This window comes from Mirounga leonina, unplaced genomic scaffold, assembly GCF_011800145.1.
Source record: "Mirounga leonina isolate KUSES-001 unplaced genomic scaffold, KU_Mleo_1.0 Mir_165, whole genome shotgun sequence".
Lineage (NCBI taxonomy): Eukaryota > Metazoa > Chordata > Mammalia > Carnivora > Phocidae > Mirounga > Mirounga leonina.
The window spans coordinates 66552306-66576166 of NW_023270415.1; the positions used below are offsets into that span (position 1 = coordinate 66552306).

Genomic DNA, 23861 nt, shown 5'->3' on the forward strand with positions numbered 1-23861 from the left:
GACATTACATTTAATACATTCTTTTAAGATGGGAAGAAAATATAATTCTAAAATTAGGAAGATTTACTTCAAAATGGTTTACACAACCTTTTTGTGTGAAAGATAATCTTCCGTTACCTTCAAAATTCACCTCCTACAGAAAAGGAGTAAATGAGGCATTATTCTACAGAAGGCTTGGCTATCTCTGCTATAAAGACCCATCAGTGTGATTTATGCCAATCTCTCTAGTGTTATTTTTGACATCCTATTAAAGATCAAATTGTCTCAATATAGGATCATTCTTCTCTCATAATCTGTAATGGATCACCAATGTGGATTTGAGGGAGGTAGTAAATAATTCCATTTTACTGTCTCAGTGACATTGCTACAACCCTGTAAAAAATCTGCATTTATTTATTCTATTTCCTTTAGTGACAGAATAACCAGAGTCCTCCCTTAGAGATTAGGAAGAAAATCAAATTTCAAAATCAAAACCACATCCCAAATTTCGTAAAAGATATTTTTTTGTTCAATTCCTTTGTAAAAACATTGGTCACCATTTAACATACAGTGGCAACAAAATGCACCCAATTCACATGCATCAACAAGTCAATAAATCATAATACACAGACAACATGAATTTCAAACGAACAGTACTAAAGTAGCTCATGTTGTATTTAACTATAGTTATGGTGCTTCCAATAAAGAGATAGCTAATATGAGAAAAAAGATTCCAGTTTCAATCTGAAATAAGGTTATTTGTGACAAGTACCATGAAACTATGATTTTATGAAGTCATTATCTTAAAGGGAGCCATTTTTCAGAAATCACTTTGTGCCAAGCACCAATACTCATGTAGAATAAGATCTTGAAAAGATGTGTACCTTAGGTTAAGGACAAAAGGTCTCCATTTTTTGAAAGTTAATTATCTGAATGATTCAAATACTTATTGTGCCCCCAAATTAAAATATCTTTCAACATGAAGGTTATATATGCTATGTTTTGACTTTAAATAATTCTGTAGACATTCAGCTAAACTGAAATCTTCCGTAGGACTGGATTACTTTCAAGAGCAAAAAGTGAAAACCAATAATCAAAGCCCTTTCTAAACTCACAGGCAAGGTTTCTGGATATGGGATTTAATTAATAAGAAAAATTAAGCACCACAATAAAATAGTTTTTAGAAAACAGAAAGGACTGGCAATATACAAGTTAGGAACAAATGCACTTAGACATTTAAAAAAATTGTTTAAGTAAGCACTCTAATCCTTTCAGCTAAAATAATAAAAAAAATTCTTTTTGGTGTGTATGTAGTACTATGTGGAACATAAAAACCACAATTCTCCTTAAGAAGTCAAGTTCTATAATTCTAATTTCATCAAATGAGACTACTGTATTATTTGTACATAATAAGAATGTCATATATTTATTTTTATATTATATGATTTATTTTCTTCTTTTTTCTCAAAAATCTATGATTCAAGGAGAGCTCTAAATTATTTTGGAGTGCACAGATGGTAATTTATGACAAATTGCCTTGTGGGAAAAAACAGCCCCTCTGAAAATAAGAGGTCAAAGTAAATATGTGCAAATAAAACTTTAAACTAAGGTAACTATAAATACAGCCATCTTAGAAGTTTTCCTTCTTTTGCATCTATTTAGCAACATAAATAATTTCAGTGGCCCAGTTATTTTAATTTCAGTTTTTCTCCTCCATGATGTGTTTACTCTTACAAGTAAGAGTAATTTTTTAGCATATGTAACAGACCACATGCTAACAAACTTTAAGGGCTCATAAAATTAAAATTTATGACTCATATATAGTTGTACTATATATGTTAGATATGCAAGGCTGAAAAGCAATCTCAACCTAGAATATTATTTAAACATCACAAAAGAAGAAGACCAAAAAAAAAAAAAAAAAAAGATTTCTCACGTAACTTTTGACTACTAGACTATTCATAGCAAAAAAGAAAAATATAAAATATTTAGTCTTCACCTCAAAGTAAGTTATCCAGAAATAAAACACACTAAACAAAACATCAGATTATGAGTATGGAGACTCAGATTCATTCAATCCAGATGAGAAGATGCTTTGGGGAAAAAGAAATCCATCCCAAACAATCAAATTTGTATCTCATTAACCTCCCAAATACAACTTCAACTTCACCACTTATACCATAAGCTATCTTGACAGTTCCCATTTTCTTTTTCTCTAAAAAAAATTTTAGCCTCTTAATCTCCAAGTGTCATGTCAAACCCCTTATTTTACCTTAATTCCACAATCCCCATTTATAAAAGACCCTAAAATAATCATTTTCTTCTCCTTAGGAGCAGAAGCTACCATGTTATGATTCAAAATTGAGAAATTAAAGATTAAAAAAATCAACTAAAAATAATACACTTATTAACATACATGGTTTTATGTAGTAGGGACACCACATAATTACTCATTCTGATTAAACCTCTGGCTCTTGAGACAGTGAGGTCAGAAAATTAAAATGAGTAATAGATACTTAGAATACTTAAAGTGTGTGTTTATCTTGAATTGACTAAGAGTTTAAAAAATGACTAAAATTATATGATTGTAAGTGTTCAATGTAAAACAGTACCAAATTCATGTTGCCAAATAGAGTAAAAAAAAAAAAAAAACCTTTAACTTATATTAAACACCTTAAATAATGTGGCAAAAATCTCAAGGCTGAGTTGTAACTAGAGAACAACAGCGAAGACGGAAGATCCTTTCATGCATGCACACACATGAAGTAACAAATACTCAAACCCCAACTCAGTACAGTATGTCAATGACTGATACTTAAATGATATTTTGATATATAAAGAAAAAGAAAAAGGTAAAATGTTGACTGCCATTGATGAAAAAGCATTTCAACAATTTACACAAAATGGATACTAAACATTTTTAAAAAGATGTCCTAAGAAAACCAAGCCACAATAAGTTAGTGTTTTCCATAATACATGCTGAATTATTTGATCCCATATCTATACACTGTTATTGTCTTAATTCCTAAATGTTGTGACAGCATATTTAGTAATTGAGGTACATTAGTTTACATTTTTTTATAGATACTCTAAGAGGGTTAATTTTTCTTTTCCAGTTTTTCATCTTCTTCACCTCCTCCAAAGAAAAGCAAAGGAAACATTCCTAGAATGCAGCCAATAGTCACCCCAACAGCTTTGCCCTAAGGAAACAAAAGAAAACATTTTTTGAAAGTTATTTTATCCCTGAAAGAAGAATCCTTGCCTAAGTATCTACGATAAATAATTACTATATACTATAAAATTCAACTGTAATTGCATTTCTTTTGATCATAGTAACTTAAATGTAAAAATAAGCCACATATGACAAAGGAGGCAAGAATATGCAATGGAGAAAAGATAGTCTCATAAATGGTGTAGGGAAAACTGGACAGCTACACGCAAAAGAATGAAACTGGACCACTTTCTTACACGATACACAATAATAAACTCAAAATGGATTAAAGATCTAAATATAAGACCTGAAACCATAAAAATCCTAGAAGAAAACATAGTAATCTCTTGAACATCAGCCTTAGCAACATTTTTCTGGATCTGTATCCTCAGGCAAGAAAAAACAAAAGCAAAAATACACAATTGGGACTACTTCAAACTGAAAAGCTTTTTGCAGAGCAAAGGAAACCATCAACAAATGACAAAGCAATCTACTAAATGGGAGAAAAATATCTATAAATGATATAACCAATAAGGGGTTAATATCCAAAATATATAAAGAACTCATACAACTTAACACCAAAAAACAATCTGATTAAAAAATGGGCAGAAGACCTGAATAGACATTTCTCCAAAGAAGACATACAGATGGTCAACACATGAAAAAGTGCTCAATACTACTAATCATCAGGGAAATGCAAATCAAAACCACAATGAGATATCACCTCACACCTGTCAGAATGACTAAAATAAGAAACACAAGAAACAAGAAGTGGAGAAAAAGGAACTCCCATGCACTGCTGGTAGGAATACAAACTGGTGCAGCCCTGTGGAAAACAGTATGGAGGTTCCTTAAAAAATTAAAAATAGAACTACCATATGATCCAGTAATCACACTACCGGGTATTTACCCAAAGAATACAAAAACACTAATTCGAAAGGATATATGTACCACTATGTTTATTGCAGCATTATGTACAATAGCTAAACTATGGAAACAGCCCAAGTGCACATACACACACACACACACACACGAATATTATTCAGCCATAAAAAAGAATGCAACAACATGATGGATCTAGACGGCATCATGCTAAGTGAAGTAAGTCAGAGAAAGACAAATGCCATATGATTTCAATCATATGTGGAATTTAAGAAAAAACAAAGGGGAGGAAAAAAGAGAAACAGACCAAAAACAGACTCTTAACTATAGAAAACAAACAGATGGTTATCAGAGGGGAGGTGGGTAGAACAGGTGAAGAGGATTATCTTATCTTGATGAGCACTGAGTAATATATAGAATTTTTCCATCACTATTTATAGTACACCTGAAACTAACACTGTATGTTAACTAGACTGAAATTAAGAAAAAAAAGACAAGAAATAACAAATATTGGTGAGGATATGGAGAAAAGGGAACCTTTGTGCACTGCTGGTCGGAATGTAAATTGGTGTAGCCACTATGGAAAACAGAATGAAGGCTCCTCAAAAAATTAAAAATAAAAATACCATATGACCCACTAATTCCACTTCTGGGTATTTACCCAAAGAAAATAAAAACATTAATTTGAAAAGATATATAAGTAACCCTATATTTAGTGCAGCATTATTTACAGTGGCCAAGATACGGAAGCAACCTAAGGGTCCATCAATACATGAATAAAGAAGATGCAGTATATGTGTACGTGCATGCACACATACATATACATGTATGCAGGTGTATATGTATATGCATGTATACATACATATATATTGCACATATGTATGTGCATGTACACACACACACACACACACAATGGAGTATTACTCAGCCATAAAAGAGAATGAAATCTTGCCATCTGTGACAACGTAGATGGACCTAGAGGGTATTATGGTACTTGAAATAAGACAGAAAAAGACAAATAACATATGATTTCACTTACATGTGGAATCTAAAAAACAGAACAAACAAAAAGCAGAAACAGACCCATAGATACAGAAAACAAAGTGGTGGTTGCCAGAGAGGAGGAGATGGAGGGTATGGGTGAAATAGGTGAAGGGCAATAAGAGTACAAATTTCCAATTATAAAATAAATAAGTCATGAGAAAGAAAAGTACAGCATAGGAAATATAGTCAAAAATGTTATAATAACTTTGTATAGTGAAGGATGGTGACCATACTAATTGTGATATTTTGTAATATATATAATTGTTGAATCACTAGGTTGTACACCTGAAACTAATATAATATTGTATGTCAACTACACTTCAATTAAAAAAAAATAAGCTACAAAAAGGTTCTAGAACAAGTAATATTTAAAGTTCAATGCAACTAGGAAAAGTTTTTTCAAATTGCCATGAAATAACACCAAAGAAAAATTCAAGCAGAAAAATACCTTTTAGAAATTGTACATACATTTTAACATCTGAAGATAGGGGAAAAGAAAACCTCACCAAATACTCTCAATATATTTGGATTTGCTCCTTTTGTATATATTCCTTTTCAATATTTATTCCCATGTATACCTAATTATATGTAGGTCTAATCGTTATGTAAACATAGCTTTGTTTTCTGCCTCAATTCTTACCCCAGAGCCACATATGTTATAATAAGCTCTTTTTTCAAACTATTTCATAAACTTAATAGAAAACTTCTAAACTCCACTGAATTGATGGCCTATAATCTGTTTAAATCTCTCCTTATACCATTAAAAGTCACTGCTACTTTTTCACCAGTATAAGTGATATTACAATAAACATTTTTATGTATAGTTTTTCCCAATGATTTATTTAAAAATAAAATAATATGAATATTTGTGCATATTCATAAGGTAATGAATGCCATGCTGTCTATTCTACACAAAAAGGACTGCAAAAACATATATACCAATTGAAATATAGTTGACCCTTGAACAACACAGGTTTGAACTGTGTGGATCCACTTATATGTGGGCTTTTACAGTGCAGTACTCCTAAATGTATTTTCTTTTCCTCATGATTTTCTTAGCAACATTTTCTTTTCTCTAGCTTACTTTATTGTAAGAATACTGTTTATAATATGTATAACATATAAAATATGTGTTAATCGACTATGTATGTTATTGGTAAAGCTTCCAGTTAACAGTAAGCTATTAGTAGTTAAGTGTTTGGGAAGTCAAAAGTTATATGTGGATTTTCAACTCATGGGGGAGATGGTGCCCCTAACCCCCAGCTTGTTCAAGGGTCAACTGTATATGTATATGTATATGTACATGGATATACACACATCAATTTTTGTACAACCATACCTACTCTATGAACACTTTAAAATTTTTATTTTTGTAAATAATTTTTTAAATTTGCATTTCTAGGATGATCATCAAGGTTAAGCCTCTTTCAATTAAGTTTTATTTCTTCATATAAACATTTATTGAGAATCTACTATGTGCCAAACTCTGTGCTAGCTACCAGAGAGAGAAAGACTAATTAGACGCAGTCACTCTCTCTCTCCCAGGAACTTCCAGTTAGTTATACAGAGAAAAGCAAATAAATAAAACAAGTTCTATCAAACATTACAGGTGCTATGACAGCTACATAACCAACAGTCTTGAATAAAATGTTTTTTTCCTATACATTGTCCATTTATCTATCAGACCCTACAAGTTTTCTAATAAATTTCAAGATTAGACATTAGTGTTTGACAACAGCTTGCATAAATATTTTCAATTCTGTTATTTTTGGGTTTTTGGTCATGGTAGTAGTGATGGTGGTATGCCCATGCTTTATATTAACAGTCAGACTTGTCATTTTCATCATGTCAAACTTTGGAAAGAATCACTCCTACAGAGTTTTAATAAGCAGAAATTTTCTTCATTCCAGAGGCTGAAAAAGTTAATCCTAGATTCTTATCTTGACCTGAGAGTTTGTATTCATTTATATTTATTTATAAACACAGAGACTATTTTATTTTAGATTCCTGACTTTCCCATATACATGAAATGTCCATTGCCACTTCTACTTCTCACCCATTCTGTTAGAATGCTTGTTACTATTGTCCATGGAAACCAAGGCTTTCCTCCCCACTCACTGTAGGATTCCCAGTTAATGAGTTCCAACCCAATTATCTCAATGGGGCATAAAGTCAATAGGGCAGAGAGGGAGGAAAGAAGTGGGATATCCTTTTCTGGCTCCCTGATTCAGAACCTGAAACATCTTTCCATTGAAAAATCAGTTACTTATATATTATTATCAGGTCTTATGATAGTCTAGGCCTTATAATTAACTACACTGGGGCTAACCTAAGAACTTGAGTACATCCATAATATGGCTCTGCAAGAAAATATTTTCTGAGTTTCAAACAGCCAAATTACAAATGAAGTTTTAAAATACAACCTATGTCAACAGGAACCCACATGTGCATTTGCATATATTCCATTATGGGTAAATGTCAGAGTTAGCTTATGTCATGAATAGATTGCTGATCACTAACTTAAATTACTTCAGGCTATTTGTTAATTGAATGTTATGTTACAGAGTAGATTTGATCCTAACATAAAAGACGCAGAGTCAACAACTAAGAAATAGAATCACTTCATATGCTGGTAGAAGATTTATCAAAATACACACACATATACACACTATATATACACACACACACACACACACTAGCTTAGTAATTAAAGTACTTTTATAATAGGAAAAGGGAATGGATCTGCTTATAATACAGAAAGAAAACAGAATTATGAATTACATGAGAAGAAAGCCCGAAAATAATCTTCTCTTGATCCTAACTGTAGTGCTAAAATGTTAAGCCAAATTGCTAGAATGTTAGAATATCCTGATTCTTCAACAACTGTGGCAGATATTAGCCAGCTAATCTCACTTCAATTTATCTACAAATTGCAGGATATGGACACATATATATGATTTTTTACAAAGAAATAGGTAAGTCTAAGGTGGAACATGAAATCTGCATTTCTAACAAGTTTCCAGGTAGTGTTGATCCTGCTGGCCCTGGCGTTACACTTTGAGAAGCACTGTCCTGTATAATCTCACTTTCTCCCACGGTTTCAACTATCACCTTTTCAGTGAGGCCTGCAGACCTTCCTATTTAATCCTGCAAGCTATCTCCATCCCAGCACTCCCAACCACTTTTACCCTTCTCTGCCTTCTTTTTTTCTTTAATTCCTTTAACATTTGTGAACTTCTAGTACATTAAACATTTTATCAGATTTTTTATTGTCTTCTCTCCACTGTTAAAATTAAGATCCACCAGAAAAAAAAGATCTTGTTTTGTTAACCAATATATTCAAAACTCCTACATATGTACTGTGCATACAGTAGATAAAAAATGAATATTTGTTGAATGAATGATTGATAATACTCATCATCTCTAATTCAGACCTCTCTAACTCTTGACTTTTAATTCCAATGCCTACTAGGTATCACCACTTGCATGTCTTATAAGCATCTCAAATTCAACTTACTGAATCGAAAACAGAACTCATAACCTTTTCTTACTAACTTGTCCTTCCTCCTTTTCTTCTTGACTTAATTGTTGGCATTGTGATCCATCCAGTTTCCTTTCTATTTAAAATTCTTCACTAGCACTCCATCACCTAGGAATGAGGTTCAAGCTCCTTAGTGTAGCTTATACAGTGTCTTTCCTGTCTGATCCATTCTTACTTCTCCAATGCTGTTTCCTAGTGCTGCTTCAATCTTCAACTACTACATATTATAGTCCAGCAATACCTAATTTCTTGTATTCCTCTGAACATACCCTGTTTTTATCATGTCTTTCTACTTGCTAGTCAATGTATTCAGAATTCTCTTGTTCACCTAGTAAACATCTCATCAAGAACACAAAAATCAGCTTAGATCCAATAATCACCAAGAAATCTTCCCACCAAAAGACTTTTCTCCCCACAAAGTATTAATTCTCTTACTTGTGCTATTGCTATATCTAGTGCATAATTCTATAACTGCACTAAATTATCATTCGTTTACATGTCTGGTTCTTCACCTAAACAATTCTTAAAAATAACTGTAATTTATATTCATTTTATGTCCTTCAGTCTCAAGGACATGACAGATATTCCTTCACATTAACTGAATCATATAAAGAATATTCTAAAAATCAAGTACACCTACAAAAAATAGACACTAAAAAATTATTGTTCTTCTGAAAACTGCCAAAGCTTAGACAATTTTTGTTAAAAACTCCATTCAAATCAATTTAGTCTCAAATTTCTCAAAGGACTGAACTATACAGTATCTTGCTCTGGCTACCTGAATTCATTATCATAAACCATATACAGTACTTACAAAATGTGTACTAACACGTGTTTGCCACATGTCCACTTGTTTTGGTGTAAGATCCGGAATTGACAGGCCTAATCTGGAAGCCAAAGCTTCAACGTAGCCTGCAAGTCTTTAAAAATACACAAGGACAGAATGTAAGTTTTTAAAGAGACACACAAAGGTCCTCAGATAACAAACTAATTGCTACAAAAAGAAACAAAATAATTTTACACCTGTAACTGGCACTCTAGAAATGGTGTAAATGTTTTTTACAATTTTCATTTTTATTGTGCATAAATATATACAATTCAAAATATTTTAATATTAATATATTCATACATAGATAAACTAATTGACTTAGAGCAATTATTCTCTCTTATTTTATTTTATTTATTTTTATTTTTTTGAGAGAGAGCAAGGAGGGGGGTTGAGGGGGTGGGAGAGGGGCCAAGGGAGAGGGAGAAAGAATCTCAAGCAGGCTCCACACCCAGTGCAGATCCCAACACAGGGCTCAATCTCACAACCCTGAGATTATGACCTGAGCCAAAACCAAGAGTCAGATGCTTGGGGCACCTGGATAGCTCAATTGGTTAAACATCTGCCTTGGGCTTGGGTCATGATCCCAGGGTCCTGGGTTTGAGCCCTGCATGGGGCTCCCTGCTCAACAGACAGCCTGCTTCTCTCTCTCCCTCTGCTGCTACCTCTGCTTGTGCGCACACGTGCTCTCTGTCAAATAAATAAAATCTTAAAAAAAAAGTCAGATGCTTAATTGACTGAGCCATCCAAGCACACCTCTCTCTTATTTTAAAAGATCATTTCAAGGTATATAAAAAATTTTTGCAATAAAATTACAGTCATGCACTTACTCCAAATTCAAAGCAAAGCACGTTAACATATGATATTAGATTGGGGTGCCTGGGTGGCTCAGGTGGCTAAGCGTCTGCCTTCGGCTCAGGTCATGATCCCAGGGTCCTGGGATCAAGCCCCGCGTTGGGCTCCCTGCTCGGTGGGGAGTCTGCTTCTCCTTTTCCCTCTGCCCCTTCTCCTGCTCGCTCTCTCTCTCGCTCACTCTCTCTAATAAATAAATAAAATCTTTAAAAATATATATAATATTAGATTGATATACTAAGTAAAACAGCCTAGAATTTTCAGGGCAATCTCAAGTATTTATCAAGTCTAACTTCCCATCATTTATTGGATATAAACTCACTTTGTGAACTGTAAGAAAGAAAAAAATTTGCCAGTTAAACTATGCATACATCAGTTACAAGATGGATCCTAATATCAGATATGTTAAGTTCTAAAAAAAATTGGGTACCTAAGAATCAATAAAATGCATTTGTTATTTAATGATATTTTTTAAAGGCAGAGGAGAAATAGTTCTTAAACATAAAGACTCCCAACAAAATCTTTATCTCTAATCAAAAATAATTAATGATGCAATCTAAAATTAAATGGCCTTAAAATCTATTCGATCACTTGGTTCTATTAAATATAAAAAGATATCACAGTAGCTGTAATATTATCACTATTAACCTTAATGTTGGAAATGGGGAAACAGAATGTGTAAAGGGTGATATCATTATAGATTTATGTCAGGAATTTGAGAAATATAAAATTTCTGCTCTGGCCCAGAAGCAAAGAAACTTTGTGTTTTAACAGTAGCTTTGGCCCCAAACTGCAGTACAGAAGTCTAATACACAGGGTCAGATCACTTATGAAGCTGCCTATTCCTAGATTATAAGGCTAAGTAAACTTCTAGTAGGCCCAAATCCAAATCTCAAAACTTACCACTCTCATGAACCATGGAAGGAAAAAACAGAGCCAAAGACTGAGCAAAAGAGACTATGTTTATCACAATAATTAATGCCAACTTAGTCTAATTTATCCTTCCTAGCCTTCCTCAAGCTCAGGAGGCAGCCCAGGCCATGTGCTGCTTGGAAGAGAGAATGTAAAGTGAGAAAGAGAGAAAGCTGGCCTTTTCTAAGTAGACATCCTTGCTTTGTTTCATCATTCCAGCCACATGGAATAAAGAGAGCAAAAACAGGCCAAACCCATGTATGCTCTGGCCATTATTCTTTTTGAAAGTTCCTCTCTCCAGAAAACATGCCCAGTCAGTATCCTCACATTTGAGCCATATCTCTTATCTTTGAGCTTAGTGGGAGAAGAGTGGGATGAAATAATGATGGGGTTCTTGGTTTTAATCCTGTCTCACCTTGGAAATGTCTATAAAATACACATGAATACTTCAGTAAATGAGAATTAAACTCTGCTTACATTACAGTCGTCTTAGAAAAACTTTTTCATGTATCAATCTTTTGAGAAGATTTTAAACACAAATTCCAGGTCCCTATACCCAGAGACACAAGTTCTGAGGTATAACCCAGGTATTTGTATATGATGCACACTGAAGATTTAGTACTACTGATTTAGAAATATTAAATTTAAAACTTTAGTTTGAAAACACACACAACAAACGTCCCATATTTTTTATCTTTCTCAATTAAAGAATGGGGAAGAGAAAGAGAACAACACACATGCACAAATGAATAAATGAATGGACCTACCCAAGTCCAGCTAAATCTGACACAAGATTTCCCAAAGCAGCAGCTAAAAAATTGAGAAGTGGATAAGTGAATTGTTAGATGGAAGTCAGAAAAATCATTGTAATATATCACTATATCATCAGTAAAGCACTGATCTGGAAGAGTAATCACAGTTTCTGAAACTACAACAACTATATCCAAAGTAACTCATTGGATAGCTCTGAATCTCAAGATTTCAAAATAGAACACAAGTCTCTTGGGATTATAGTGTTCTGCTTCCATCAAGTAGTAGGATTTTTTCTGTTGTGGAAGCCAGTTTCCATTTTGGTTTCAATACCTATACAGTATTTTGTAGCTTTATCTTTCATTACATTTAAGGAAATCTGGATATTTGGAAGTTAAAGTAAAGCTTTATGCATAGCTCTGAAATTCAAGAAAATCATAGAGAAGTGACTCCTTCATGAATTCATCTACTTCATGCTTTCTACACAATAAACACAACACTGAACCATTCCTAAATTTCACTATCATGAAAAACAGAGTGGTAACTAGGGGAAAGAAAGTAATAGAACCAAATTAGACTTTCAATCTTATATTTCCTTCTTTGATTTTTCTACCCAACTTGAAAATAAATTAGTAAAAACAAGAGTAAAAAGGTTTTGGGGTAACACTGAATTAAGAGAAAAACTTAACTTTAACATAGTCAGTACAGCATTGTTACTTATTAACTAACATAAAGTGCCTAAAATTTCTCAGGAAAAAAGTGCTACATATACAAAATTAAGAATTTGAAGAATAGGATTAAGGAGACAAACTAATAGACATCTCAATGAGTAAATTTATTTAAATAAATCATCCTCTTCTAAGTCTAACCTGCTAAAATGTTTTATAAATATAAGTACAATGGAATAATAATATGACTTATTAAATACCTGCCATAGTTGAAATTCCCAAAATAATTCCAATAGACATCTCAATATGGGTTCCCTGAAAAATGATTACAAAGAAATTAATCTTAAAAATTAACGCTGAAGTGACTATAAAAATAGCAAAGTATTAATAAAAACAGATAAACTGGTTAAGCCCATAGGTTACTGCAGCAAAATTATATATATAAAATATGCATAAATATTCATATAATGCAGTAATGCACTTAACTATTAAATATATGCATTCATACAGAAACATCAATATCATTTGATTCATTAAAATTAGGCTTTTATAAAAAATAAAAATAGCAACAAATATAATTATAATACAAATAGCAATATAATCCATCATTAAAAATCTAGAATTTAGATTTTCCAACCACAAAGATTCTTTAAACCTCTTGGAACACAAAGACCAACTCACCTAATTTTAAATTCTGAGTGATACATCTGTATTATTGGTATTTACTCTATCAAAGGAGTAAAAAAAAAAAAGCAGACTAAACTAATTTCTAGGGACCCAAGAGATCAGACTTCAAAAATTATCTTTATAACACTGAGTTCTAACCATTAAGTAGTGAGATGACATGATTCATTTATGAGCAACAATAGCATTTTGCATAATAGATAGAACCTCAGTAAAAAACAAGGTACTGAATTTACTGAGTTTCTGACTTTCCACATCCATCCCATTCCCCTATAGACAAGAGGGACTTGTATTTTTACTTCCACTTTAAAGAGAAGGAACTGAAATGAAGATTAAACAATTCTAATGGGTTATTATACAGAATAAAGAAGAAATACTACGATCTATTGTGCTAATTGAGTTCTAATGCTTGGGCAATGCTCCCATAAGTAGACTTAATTTTCCTCCTAAATACTGATGATTGAAAATTTCTAAATAAATTTAAAAATCTCAATGATATTTATGGAGGGAAAAAAAAAGAATGTCCTATCTGGTATGTAGAAATATTGCATTACTCAACTATTTATAAAACTGGAGAGGGGCTCCTGGGTGGCTCAGTCGGTTAAGTGTCTGCCTTTGGCTCAGGTCATGATCCCAGAGTCCTGGGATCGAGCCACGCATTGGGCTCCCTGCTCAGCAGTGAGTCTGTTTCTTCCTCTCCCTCTGCCCCTCCGCCTGCTTGTGCTCTCTCTCAAATAAATAAAATCTTAAAAAAAAAAAAACAACTGAAGAGAAGCTGAGTTAGTTTCCTCATTTTTCTCTCACCTAGGCCTTTTGGTTCCACCCCTTTAAAATACAATTCTTGGGGCGCCTGGGTGGCTTAGTTGGTTGAGCGACTGCCTTCAGCTCAGGTCGTGATCCTGGAGTCCCAGGATCGAGTCCCGCGTCGGGCTCCCTGCTCAGCAGGGAGTCTGCTTCTCCCTCTGACCCTCGCCCCCCACTTAATGTCCTCTCTCTCTCAAATAAATGAATAAAAACTTAAAAAATAAATAAAATAAAATACAATTCTTGTTGGATATGGAGAGAAAAGCCTGATGCATAAAAGTCTCCAAGGTATTTAAAATCACAAGGAAGGTTGTGAAGGAATCCAAAAGAAGCAGATTTCTGAAGAAAAAAAGGAACAGACCATGCATAAGGAATAAAGATGTGTATCTTTAATATGGATGGGGAAAAAAAAACGCAAGAAAAACCCCCACAAAAAACTGGAGCACTAATATAGAAAAAAGGCACCTGACAGGTACAGTATATAAAAAATAAATATAGCATCCTTAGCAGCAACAAATCATTAGGAATGCCCCAGGAAAACTCTGTTTGCAATACATGTATTTAAAAAGTATTCAAATGCTTTATCATTTAATTGAATTTAAGAAACCTGAAGGACCTTCTAATAACATAAAAAGCTTCAAATAAAGTCAAAGACAGTTTTAGGATAATGGACTACCAGTCTTTACTTTTTCCCAGAGTTACATCAAGTTTTATCTTGTACATCTAATACTAATTATCTTCAATTTATATCTGGTTCATCATCTGAATACAATTAAACTACTCTAGAATTCTAACAAATTCTATTCCAATTAAATTGTAAGAAACATAATCCAAAAAAACCACCAAACATGTCATAAAAAGCAATCCTAGTAATATAAAAATATAATAAAAAACTATGAAACCAAAGGCTGAGTATGAACAGCAGCCAACAATAAAGGTCAATCTATTACAGGAAGTTACATAGGAATTTGTTTTGATGACTACAACTAGACTAGCAACCAGGAGAGGACAACAGGAAAGAGGAAAACATCAAATGTCAGTGGCATGACAGAAAAGAAGAATCAAATATTTCCCTAACTTACTATCTTAAAACAGTCATAGCTGTCCCACAATGTTAGGAGTCAATCAGTGTTTTTAAAAAATTAAAAGGTGAAAAACATTCTTAAGATAATGATGACTACTTATTTTCCTATTCATAGACTCTAGTTATATTATTTATGTATTTTAGTTTCAGCAGTCTATTTAAAACCTCCTTGGGAAACTGCACTGTCCCTGAACTAGTTTGCAATTATCACCGAATAACAATTTCGCTAGACATGCCACTCTTACTCAGATACTGAAGCCAGCGGTCTAAACATTTATCTCAATATTATATAAGTAAAAACTGGTATTATGTCCCTTAAACTGGATTTCAATGTAAACTTCAAGAACAAGTATTATTAACTTGGAGTCAACCATCTCAGACCTGGAAAAATAGTTCACTCTCAGTTATACTAACAATGATGAGACATAGGCCGAGTAACAGAAAACAGTAAACAACATTACAATAATTTGACTCTAGAGTGTGTGTTTCACTTTATTGGTAGCTGTATTTAGATGCAGATTATCTGTTACTTTAGATATTTATTTCAAATAAGTAATAACACACTGTAAAGTTCACAATCTATGAAGCTACCCAGTTTCCCTATTCCGTTCTCTCTTCAAAATCTCTATTCACCCTTCTTTATGCAAAATATATCATCTCAATACTTCCTCAATAGTCTTTTAGTATTTGACTATCTAAGGTCTGCCCTATCGAGGTGGAAAAAACAAATGAATATGAAGGTGGTAGTACGGATACCAGCTGTCAATTAAGAGAAATTTAAATATTAAATTGTATAAAAACCGAAAGAAATATTTGTCACAGAGAAACTTTAATTCAGACAATCTATTTAAAAACACATCAAGTCTTATCTACAGCTTATAAATTCATCATAATGGGAGTTTTCATTATAATTAGATATGATTTATTTTGTAGTATCTATTTCAGTAATCTAACCAACTCAAATTTTAGTAATTTCACTAAAAGCAGTGTGGTTCCAAGTTGCTGAATATTTACAGATATATTCTCATATTTGCAGATATATAAATTGGCCAATTTAATTCTTATATACATATTAGGAAAATGTCACAATCAGTCAAAAAACCAGCATTCTGAAATTATATTTTAGAGGCTCTTGCCAGGCTGCTTTGCCAAAGAACTACACAATGGGTGCTTCCACATTCAAGCTGTGCGCATGCTAGAGCACCTGCTGTGACTATTTAAGCATCAGGATACCTTCCTGCTATGTCAACAAGGTGAGGAGCCAGACTTTCTGGATAGCTGAGCACCATTAATCTGACATAAGATGAGACTATATAATAGCAAAAAAAAATCTTTTTAGATATTCTTTTAAGAATTTTAGATATCCTTTAAGCAAATTATATAATCCACACAATGTAAATTATACTTTTAGTCCCTGTTTTGAAACCAAATATTCTATTTATGTCCATCTGTAATACATATGACCTCCAAGACACCAAAACAACAAAAAACAAAACGAAACAAAAAAAACCCCTTGCTCTCATATGTATTTTTCTCACATTCAATAATCCTAAAATCATTTTTTTCAAGTTAGAGTCAGTGAAGAGAAGTGGATAGAGCACTGGGCAGTTTTAGAAGACTTGCATTTTAATCATGGACTCATCTCTCACTTTAGAAACTGGACCAATGACCAATATATTATTCATTAACAAAAGGTGCCATTCAATGGTAGGAAAGGTAAAGAAGCCTTCTCCGAGACTAAACACTTTTAAAGGACACACTTACATTAAAATGACCAGAGCAAAGGGGAACTTTTTTTAAACACTACAATGGAACAAAGACAAAAAGGAGATATACTCAGTATTCTCAACTAAAATTTAAAATACCTTTGGGTCAAATGGATAGACTACATCAAAACACCCTTTAAAACATTTCTGCATGGAAAAACTAAACAAGGAACTAACCAAATAACATATATGTGATGAGAACTGTCAGTAAAATTAAAGAACATCAGAAAATTTTATATACTTTTTCCTTTAATAAGAATGTTGAAACTAGAACAGAATAATATAGACCTAATAAATATGTGTTTATAATTGTCAATGCTTTACCAAAAGTCTTAATGATTAATACATATAATGCCTTAAAACTGAATGATAGTTTAATTAACATGAAATATAGTAAAAAGTAGCCTTGTTCATTATGATGTTAACTAAAATTTTATAGCTAGGATATATAAATTATTAGGAAAATTTAGACCACATTAATTTCTTTATTAACTCAAAATAGAAGGGGTGAAAGAAAGAACTTACTGCAACAATCATAATTGCATTATCCAAAAAGCCAAACCCTATGAAAGGTATCGCATTGTGGATGAATACTGAAAAATATCAAAAAGAGAAAATATATTTTAGGTTTTCTATAACTTTAAATGAGAAAACAGACCATATAATTAAAGACTCCTAAACAGATCTGACAACCTTTGAAATTTGCTTTTCATTCCCCATGGCCAAAAGATTCTGCTCCTGCTATAAGTTTATTTCCTAGAAGCCACACTGGGAAAACAAAACAAAATTAAAAAACATGTAACATGTAAAAATAACTGTGTTAGATTTCTGGGTTGTTTTCTTACTAGCTACACATAAAAAGTACATACAGTTAACGGCAGAACAAATAAGTAAATACATATTACGAGTACCATGCTTTACCTGTTTAATTATTATTGATATCCATCTGTTTCTTATACCTAAAGACTGATATCATAAAATTAATATCCATATTAGAAATAATAAAAATACCCTGAATCAATTTCTAGCTATATGGTCACTTTTACTCACTAAACAATTTTTGGACAAATGTGAGAAAAATGTGATTATTTCATCTATATTAGCCATCTATATGCAGTCTCTTCCCCCGTCACAATATCAAAATCCCTGAAAGCTTTCACAAACTATTTGATTTAAATCAAAACGTAATTTGGCCTCTTCCTAACAAAGGCACACCTTACCTTATCTATCTAATACAGAATCTGAATGACCTGACATAATAGAAGTGTAACTAGCAAGAACTAATACCTATATAAATTTTATACATTCAGTCTCATTTTTTTCATATTTGGATCTTCAGCACGTTGCAGAATGCATAGTGCATACCAGATACTCAATGAATATTACTTAATTAAGTTGAGGACCACTAACCTGGAAAGGAAGAGAATTCCATATTAAGACAATTGAAGGCAGACTGTGAAACAGATTAAAAGCTGGGCTAGTTAAAAGACTTTATTCTGATTCATCTATAAAATTGCCAAGACATAGCCAACAATTCAACAGATGACTTTTTTAGATAAACATCAAACTTGTGAATTTTATAACATATCCAAAAAATAGTTCCTTAAGCGAATTGGTTGTATGTGTTTTTCCTTTTAATGCAGTTAAGTCCATAGAAAGTATAATTAAAATATAATCCAGAAGTTAAAAAAATTTGACATTAGTCTAGTGAGTTCTGGAAAGGCTAATAAACAGTAAACAAAACAAAACAAAAAAACACTCTACCCAAAACCACTATTGAAGACTAAGATCACAGGAAAAGGGTGTATATATCCTAGATCATTTCAGATTTCTTCTTGCTATCAAGTAAGAATGTTCAAGATAAAAAGTAGCATCTTTTTAATTATAAAGAATATTATTTTTAAAAAGGTATTATTTTAAAAGCTATTAAAGATGGTAAAAATCAAATAGCACATTAATGACATGGGATTTCTCAATTAAAGAGTCTAGCCTTAGTTCTTTGATTTTGCCTAAGTCTAGTTGCTTAACTACTAGACATTCAAAATTTTATAATAAGCAACTTTGAAGTATAAAATATATCATGTTTTTATGCTTAGACCTAAATAAATGCATCATATAAGTAAAAATTTATTGTCAACACAAAGGAAAAAATACAATTTTCAAATTGTTAAATAAACATGTACTGGACACTCCACCATGCATGAGATACAAAGATAAGTAAGACTTGGTTACCAACTCTCAAGAAATTTGGGTAAGATAACATACCATATCAACAGTCAATTTCAATATAACCAACTGATAATAGTATTATACAGTGCTATGGACATAAATTTGCATGAATCTAGGCTAGGAGAATCAGGAAAAATTACCAGGGGAATTAAAGTCTTCAAGAATTCTTAAATGTTTTGGTATTTGGGAAAAGTTACTTATTTCTAATATAAATTATATTCTACCTCTGAGAGAAAAAAGAACTGGCTAGTTAATAAGTTTTAAAAAATCAAGTAAGTTTGCTCTCCAGTATGTAATGATCTCCTATTAATTTGTGATTTCTTCAATTTCCTTTGGGAAATACTACTCTAAAACAGCAAATCACATCTACTATTTAGCTTTCGCTTACAACCTACTCGAATTCACTGTACTGTTAAAACATCCTCTTCTTTTACTGTCTTTATAATAAGATCCCAAACTGTTTTACATTATGCCAGTGTTAGCCTTGACTATTTATTCCCATCTTAACAGACTAAAGAAAGCACACCAGCACCATTATAAGCTTCTTCTTCCTGGTGGTCTTAAATGAACTTAGCTTTCTTCATCATCATAAACAGCAAGCTGTAAGTATTTTCTCCACCAGAGAACAGTTCTACCTAGCCCAGACTTTCTAGTTCTGAAATTACCCAACTTAAATCCAAACTAAAGTGAACATATCCTTTTTTCTGGGAATTAAGAAAACCTTACCATAAGCATAATTTTATTTCTAGACGGTAACAACAGTTTAACAATGTTAGATACTGACTCCATAATATTATAATATGTTGTAAACCAAGTTTATAAACTTTTTGTTTCGGCATGATAAATTAGATAACCCACTCTATCTGGAAAAATTAAATTTACTGACTCATCTATATTAACAGTAAATGATACAGTTATTTTATATCTAAAAGATAGATGCACAGATATTTAACAATTATAGAACCATTACCATATCTCAGCTGTCCTGGGGTGGGTGGTAGAGCTTCCAACTTTTCTAAAGGGGAAAAAAAGGGTTTAGGTCAAGAATTAGTTACTATAGCATGATTTCTTTTTTATTACAATAAAGAAAATACCAGCAGATTTACAAAGTGTGAGAATATCAAAATTTATTCATAAATTTTTGTAGGTTAATGGACCAAAGTTATCCATACAGAAAATAATACTTGGTATGGATTAAATTACAAGGCTAGAAAACAAAACTGAACTTTAGTTACAAGTCTACCATGGAACTTATGACCTTGGGTAATCATTAGTTGTTCATTTTTGTGTTTTTAAAGTCCTTGCATCTATATAATGAACCTGTTTACATTCATTACAGAAAAAAAAACCCTTTGAAATATAGCTACCCTTCTTTAAGATGCAGTGATAAATGACTTAAGAATTATATATACAAACAAACATTGATAGTAAAAAAAAGAATATTCAAATAGACCTAGATATCCTTTAAAAAACAGAAAATAACATTTTTAAAGCAAAGTATTACAACAATGACTTCACTGGATTGTGTTCTGTTCCTTAATCTCCCTTGATAATATACTGAATATTTTGAGTTTTGAAACCTATATACTATTGGATAATATAGAATATTCTACACAATAAAATGACCCAAAAAAGTAGGGTGCTATTCAAAATCCTAGGTAACAATAAACTACTTATAATATATTGCATAATAAACACACAAAGTTTTCCCAAGTATAAATCAAAGTAAGTATCTTTAAGTGCCATCATTAAATCTAAAAATTAACAATTATTATAAATAAGCAATGTACCTAATTTCATAACAATAACCATCTCACCATTTGTATAAGTACAAGAGTAAGCTATGGTAAAATGGCAGAGAACATACTTTCTTTATCCTCATCCAGTCCAAAAGAATTAACTGACAGTCTATGGAGAAGAACCCACACCACGAATCACACTGTTCTAAAGATTTAGTATAACCGGACTGTCCAAGGAAATACATTATAAACTGGATATATATTTTCTAAAATATTTATTTATAATCTACAACAACATAAGAACTAAAGAATTTGGTTTTAGAAAAGTAAAAAGCAAATAAATTTCCATTGATAAGCTATATAAAAAAGAAGTATCGTCCATATTTGTGAATGGTATTTCACTAAAAACACATATAGTACCAAAATGGTTCTGCAACAAGAAGTACACTAAAACCTTGAGTTTAGTCAATTATCATATTATTCAGAAAGTTCTAAGAATGCAAGTTTAAATTTTGTTTTCCCTTTTTTTAGAGGAGTTATGAAATGAAGATATACTAATCTTTGCAGAATTTCACATCTGATTAAAACATATTTTCTATTTATTGACTAACACTATTACCTCAAAATCTATTTTGAAAGCATGCAAATGGTTTTCCAAATGTTAACAAGAAATACAGGATACCGCTGTACTCCACAGAGTTTTCTGGTGAAGTAAACATGCAAAAGTGGTTACATACCAGAACTATTTGCTAGTTGCATTACTCTCATCATCACTACAGTTCTGACACTGTGAGGAGAAGTCCTTGTCAGTTGACTGGAACATCTTGAAATACCTAAAAATTCAATAAGCAGGACTTTCCCAATAGAATGAGAATATAGAGTCCTTGCTTTTACTTCGTCAAATTCCCTACATATTCATACTGCACAAAGTACTTAAAATATTTTACAACTCCTAAGAAGAAAGGATAGGAGGTAGGCAAATGTATAAGGTGCAGCAAAGAGAAAACCACCAAATAATATAATCAATATTCCTAATCTTCCTTTCCTATTACCCATAAGGATTAAAAAATTAAAAGTAATGAAAAAATAAAATTTTTAAAGACTGAGAAAGAGAAAGAAATATAAAGGAGATAGAGTAGGGAGGAAAACCACTGGCACAGAGAATAAAGTAAAATCAAAGCAGAGATTCTGCCTCCTGCTTTACAAAGAGCCTATTGAATAGCAAGAGGAAACATGAAAGGAACATTTCCTAGAAAGTGGAAATTATACTGGAAATTATCCATCAAAATTTTTTTAAATCATAAATTGATCATTTTGAGGACTTTGACACTGTAAATTACCTTCTTTACTATGTTAACTGAATCAAAACTATATATATCAGAAGTGAAAAACATTGGATGTACAATATACAACAGAACTCCATCTTGGAAATAAGCCCATGCAATCTACACAGGTTTTAAAAATCTATACAAAATTTTCTTTTGACATATTGTAAACTATCTGTACTTACACTGGAAATGTACTCTAATCTAATATTTCATTAAGAAGACTTTGGAGTTCGGGGCGCCTGAGTGGCTCAGTCGTTAAGCGTCTGCCTTCAGCTCAGGTCATGATCCCAGGGTCCTGGGATCGAGCCCCGCATTGGGCTCCCTGCTCCGCGGGGAAGCCTGCTTCTCCCTCTCCCACTCCCCCTGCTTGTGTTCCCTCTCTCTCTGTCTCTCTCCTTGTCAAATAAATAAAATTTAAAAATTAAAAATTAAAAAATTAAAAAAAAAAAGACTTTGGAGTTAGAAAAACTAGTTCTTTCAGTTTCTGTGTGTGTATGTGTGTGTCTGATATACATCATGCTTTCTTCTTTTTCTGAATATCTTTAAAAAATAAGAAAACCATTAAGATTGTACTTCACCATACCATATTTTCCAATGATTTTAGCTTAAAAAAAATCTGGTTCTACTTCTACTATTGGCTTATTAGTAACCTCCTAGAACACCAATTCTCCTGCATAGAATAAATACACACTAAACACAAACATATATAAATAAATAACTACCAAATGCACTAAAAAATGACCAAAAACAGGTTGATTCTGGAAAGGAATGAACACTTAGAAAAAGGAATGGAACTAAGTGAGTTACCTGTTTATTGCAGCTTTTGGCCTGAGGGCAGCCTCAACCCAACTAAAACTCAAACAAAAAATCTTCAGTCTTTCTGGCCTGAAGAAGCAGTGGATAGGGTGCAAGGTAACCAAAGCCACTGGAAAGTGAAAGGGGAGTCCTGGAAAGGATAGAGTCAGAAAGGAAGAGCCTAAATCCAGTATATACAGTCAGTTCAAAAGTATGGCTGACCTGTGAAGGTAGCAGGAGGGGAAGAATGAAGGGGGGGAAATCGGAGGGGTAGATGAACCATGAGAGACAATGGACTCTGAAAAACAAACTGAGGGTTCTAGAGGGGAGGGGGGTGGGAGGATGGGTTAGCCTGGTGATGGGTATTGAGGAGGGCACGTTCTGCATGGAGCACTGGGTGTTATGCACAAACAATGAATCATGGAACACTACATCTAAAACTAATGATGTAATGTATGGGGATAATATAAGAATAAAAAAATTTAAAAAAAAATGCTAGCTAAGGGTAAAATAACTGAGGATTTGAGCTACACACCAAGAAACAGAGTTTGCAGTATGAGCCTAACCATCAACTGCCTGCTAAAACAAGTAAAGAAAAACTGAAATTTTTTAGAAGAATAAAACACAACCCAGAGTCTCTACAACATGGTAATTGCAGCAGTGATTAAGATATAATCCAAAATTATTTCACAAAGAAACAGGAAAACATGACCCATTTTCAGGAGAAAAAACAACAGAGATCAATTTTGAAGTGATTCAAATGTTAT

At 32.5% G+C, this 23861-nt stretch overlaps 1 protein-coding gene across 6 annotated transcripts in view; it reads right to left on the bottom strand.

Annotated features, from left to right (window-relative positions):
• Positions 1-361: 361 nt before the first annotated feature.
• The window catches only part of TMEM65 (transmembrane protein 65), a 64928-nt gene continuing 41428 nt past the window's right edge, over positions 362-23861 (bottom strand). For 2 of the 6 annotated variants that reach the window (XM_035011885.1, XM_035011884.1), the window contains 7 exons: positions 21709-21804; positions 20203-20247; positions 17529-17596; positions 12926-12980; positions 12015-12057; positions 9472-9577; positions 376-3179 (listed from right to left, as the gene is read on the bottom strand). In XM_035011885.1, the coding sequence (XP_034867776.1) occupies positions 3078-3179; positions 9472-9577; positions 12015-12057; positions 12926-12980; positions 17529-17596; positions 20203-20247; positions 21709-21804 (515 nt within the window). In that variant the 3' untranslated portion in view covers positions 376-3077. The other 4 variants (XM_035011887.1, XM_035011886.1, XM_035011888.1 and 1 more) reach the window with 3 other exon arrangements.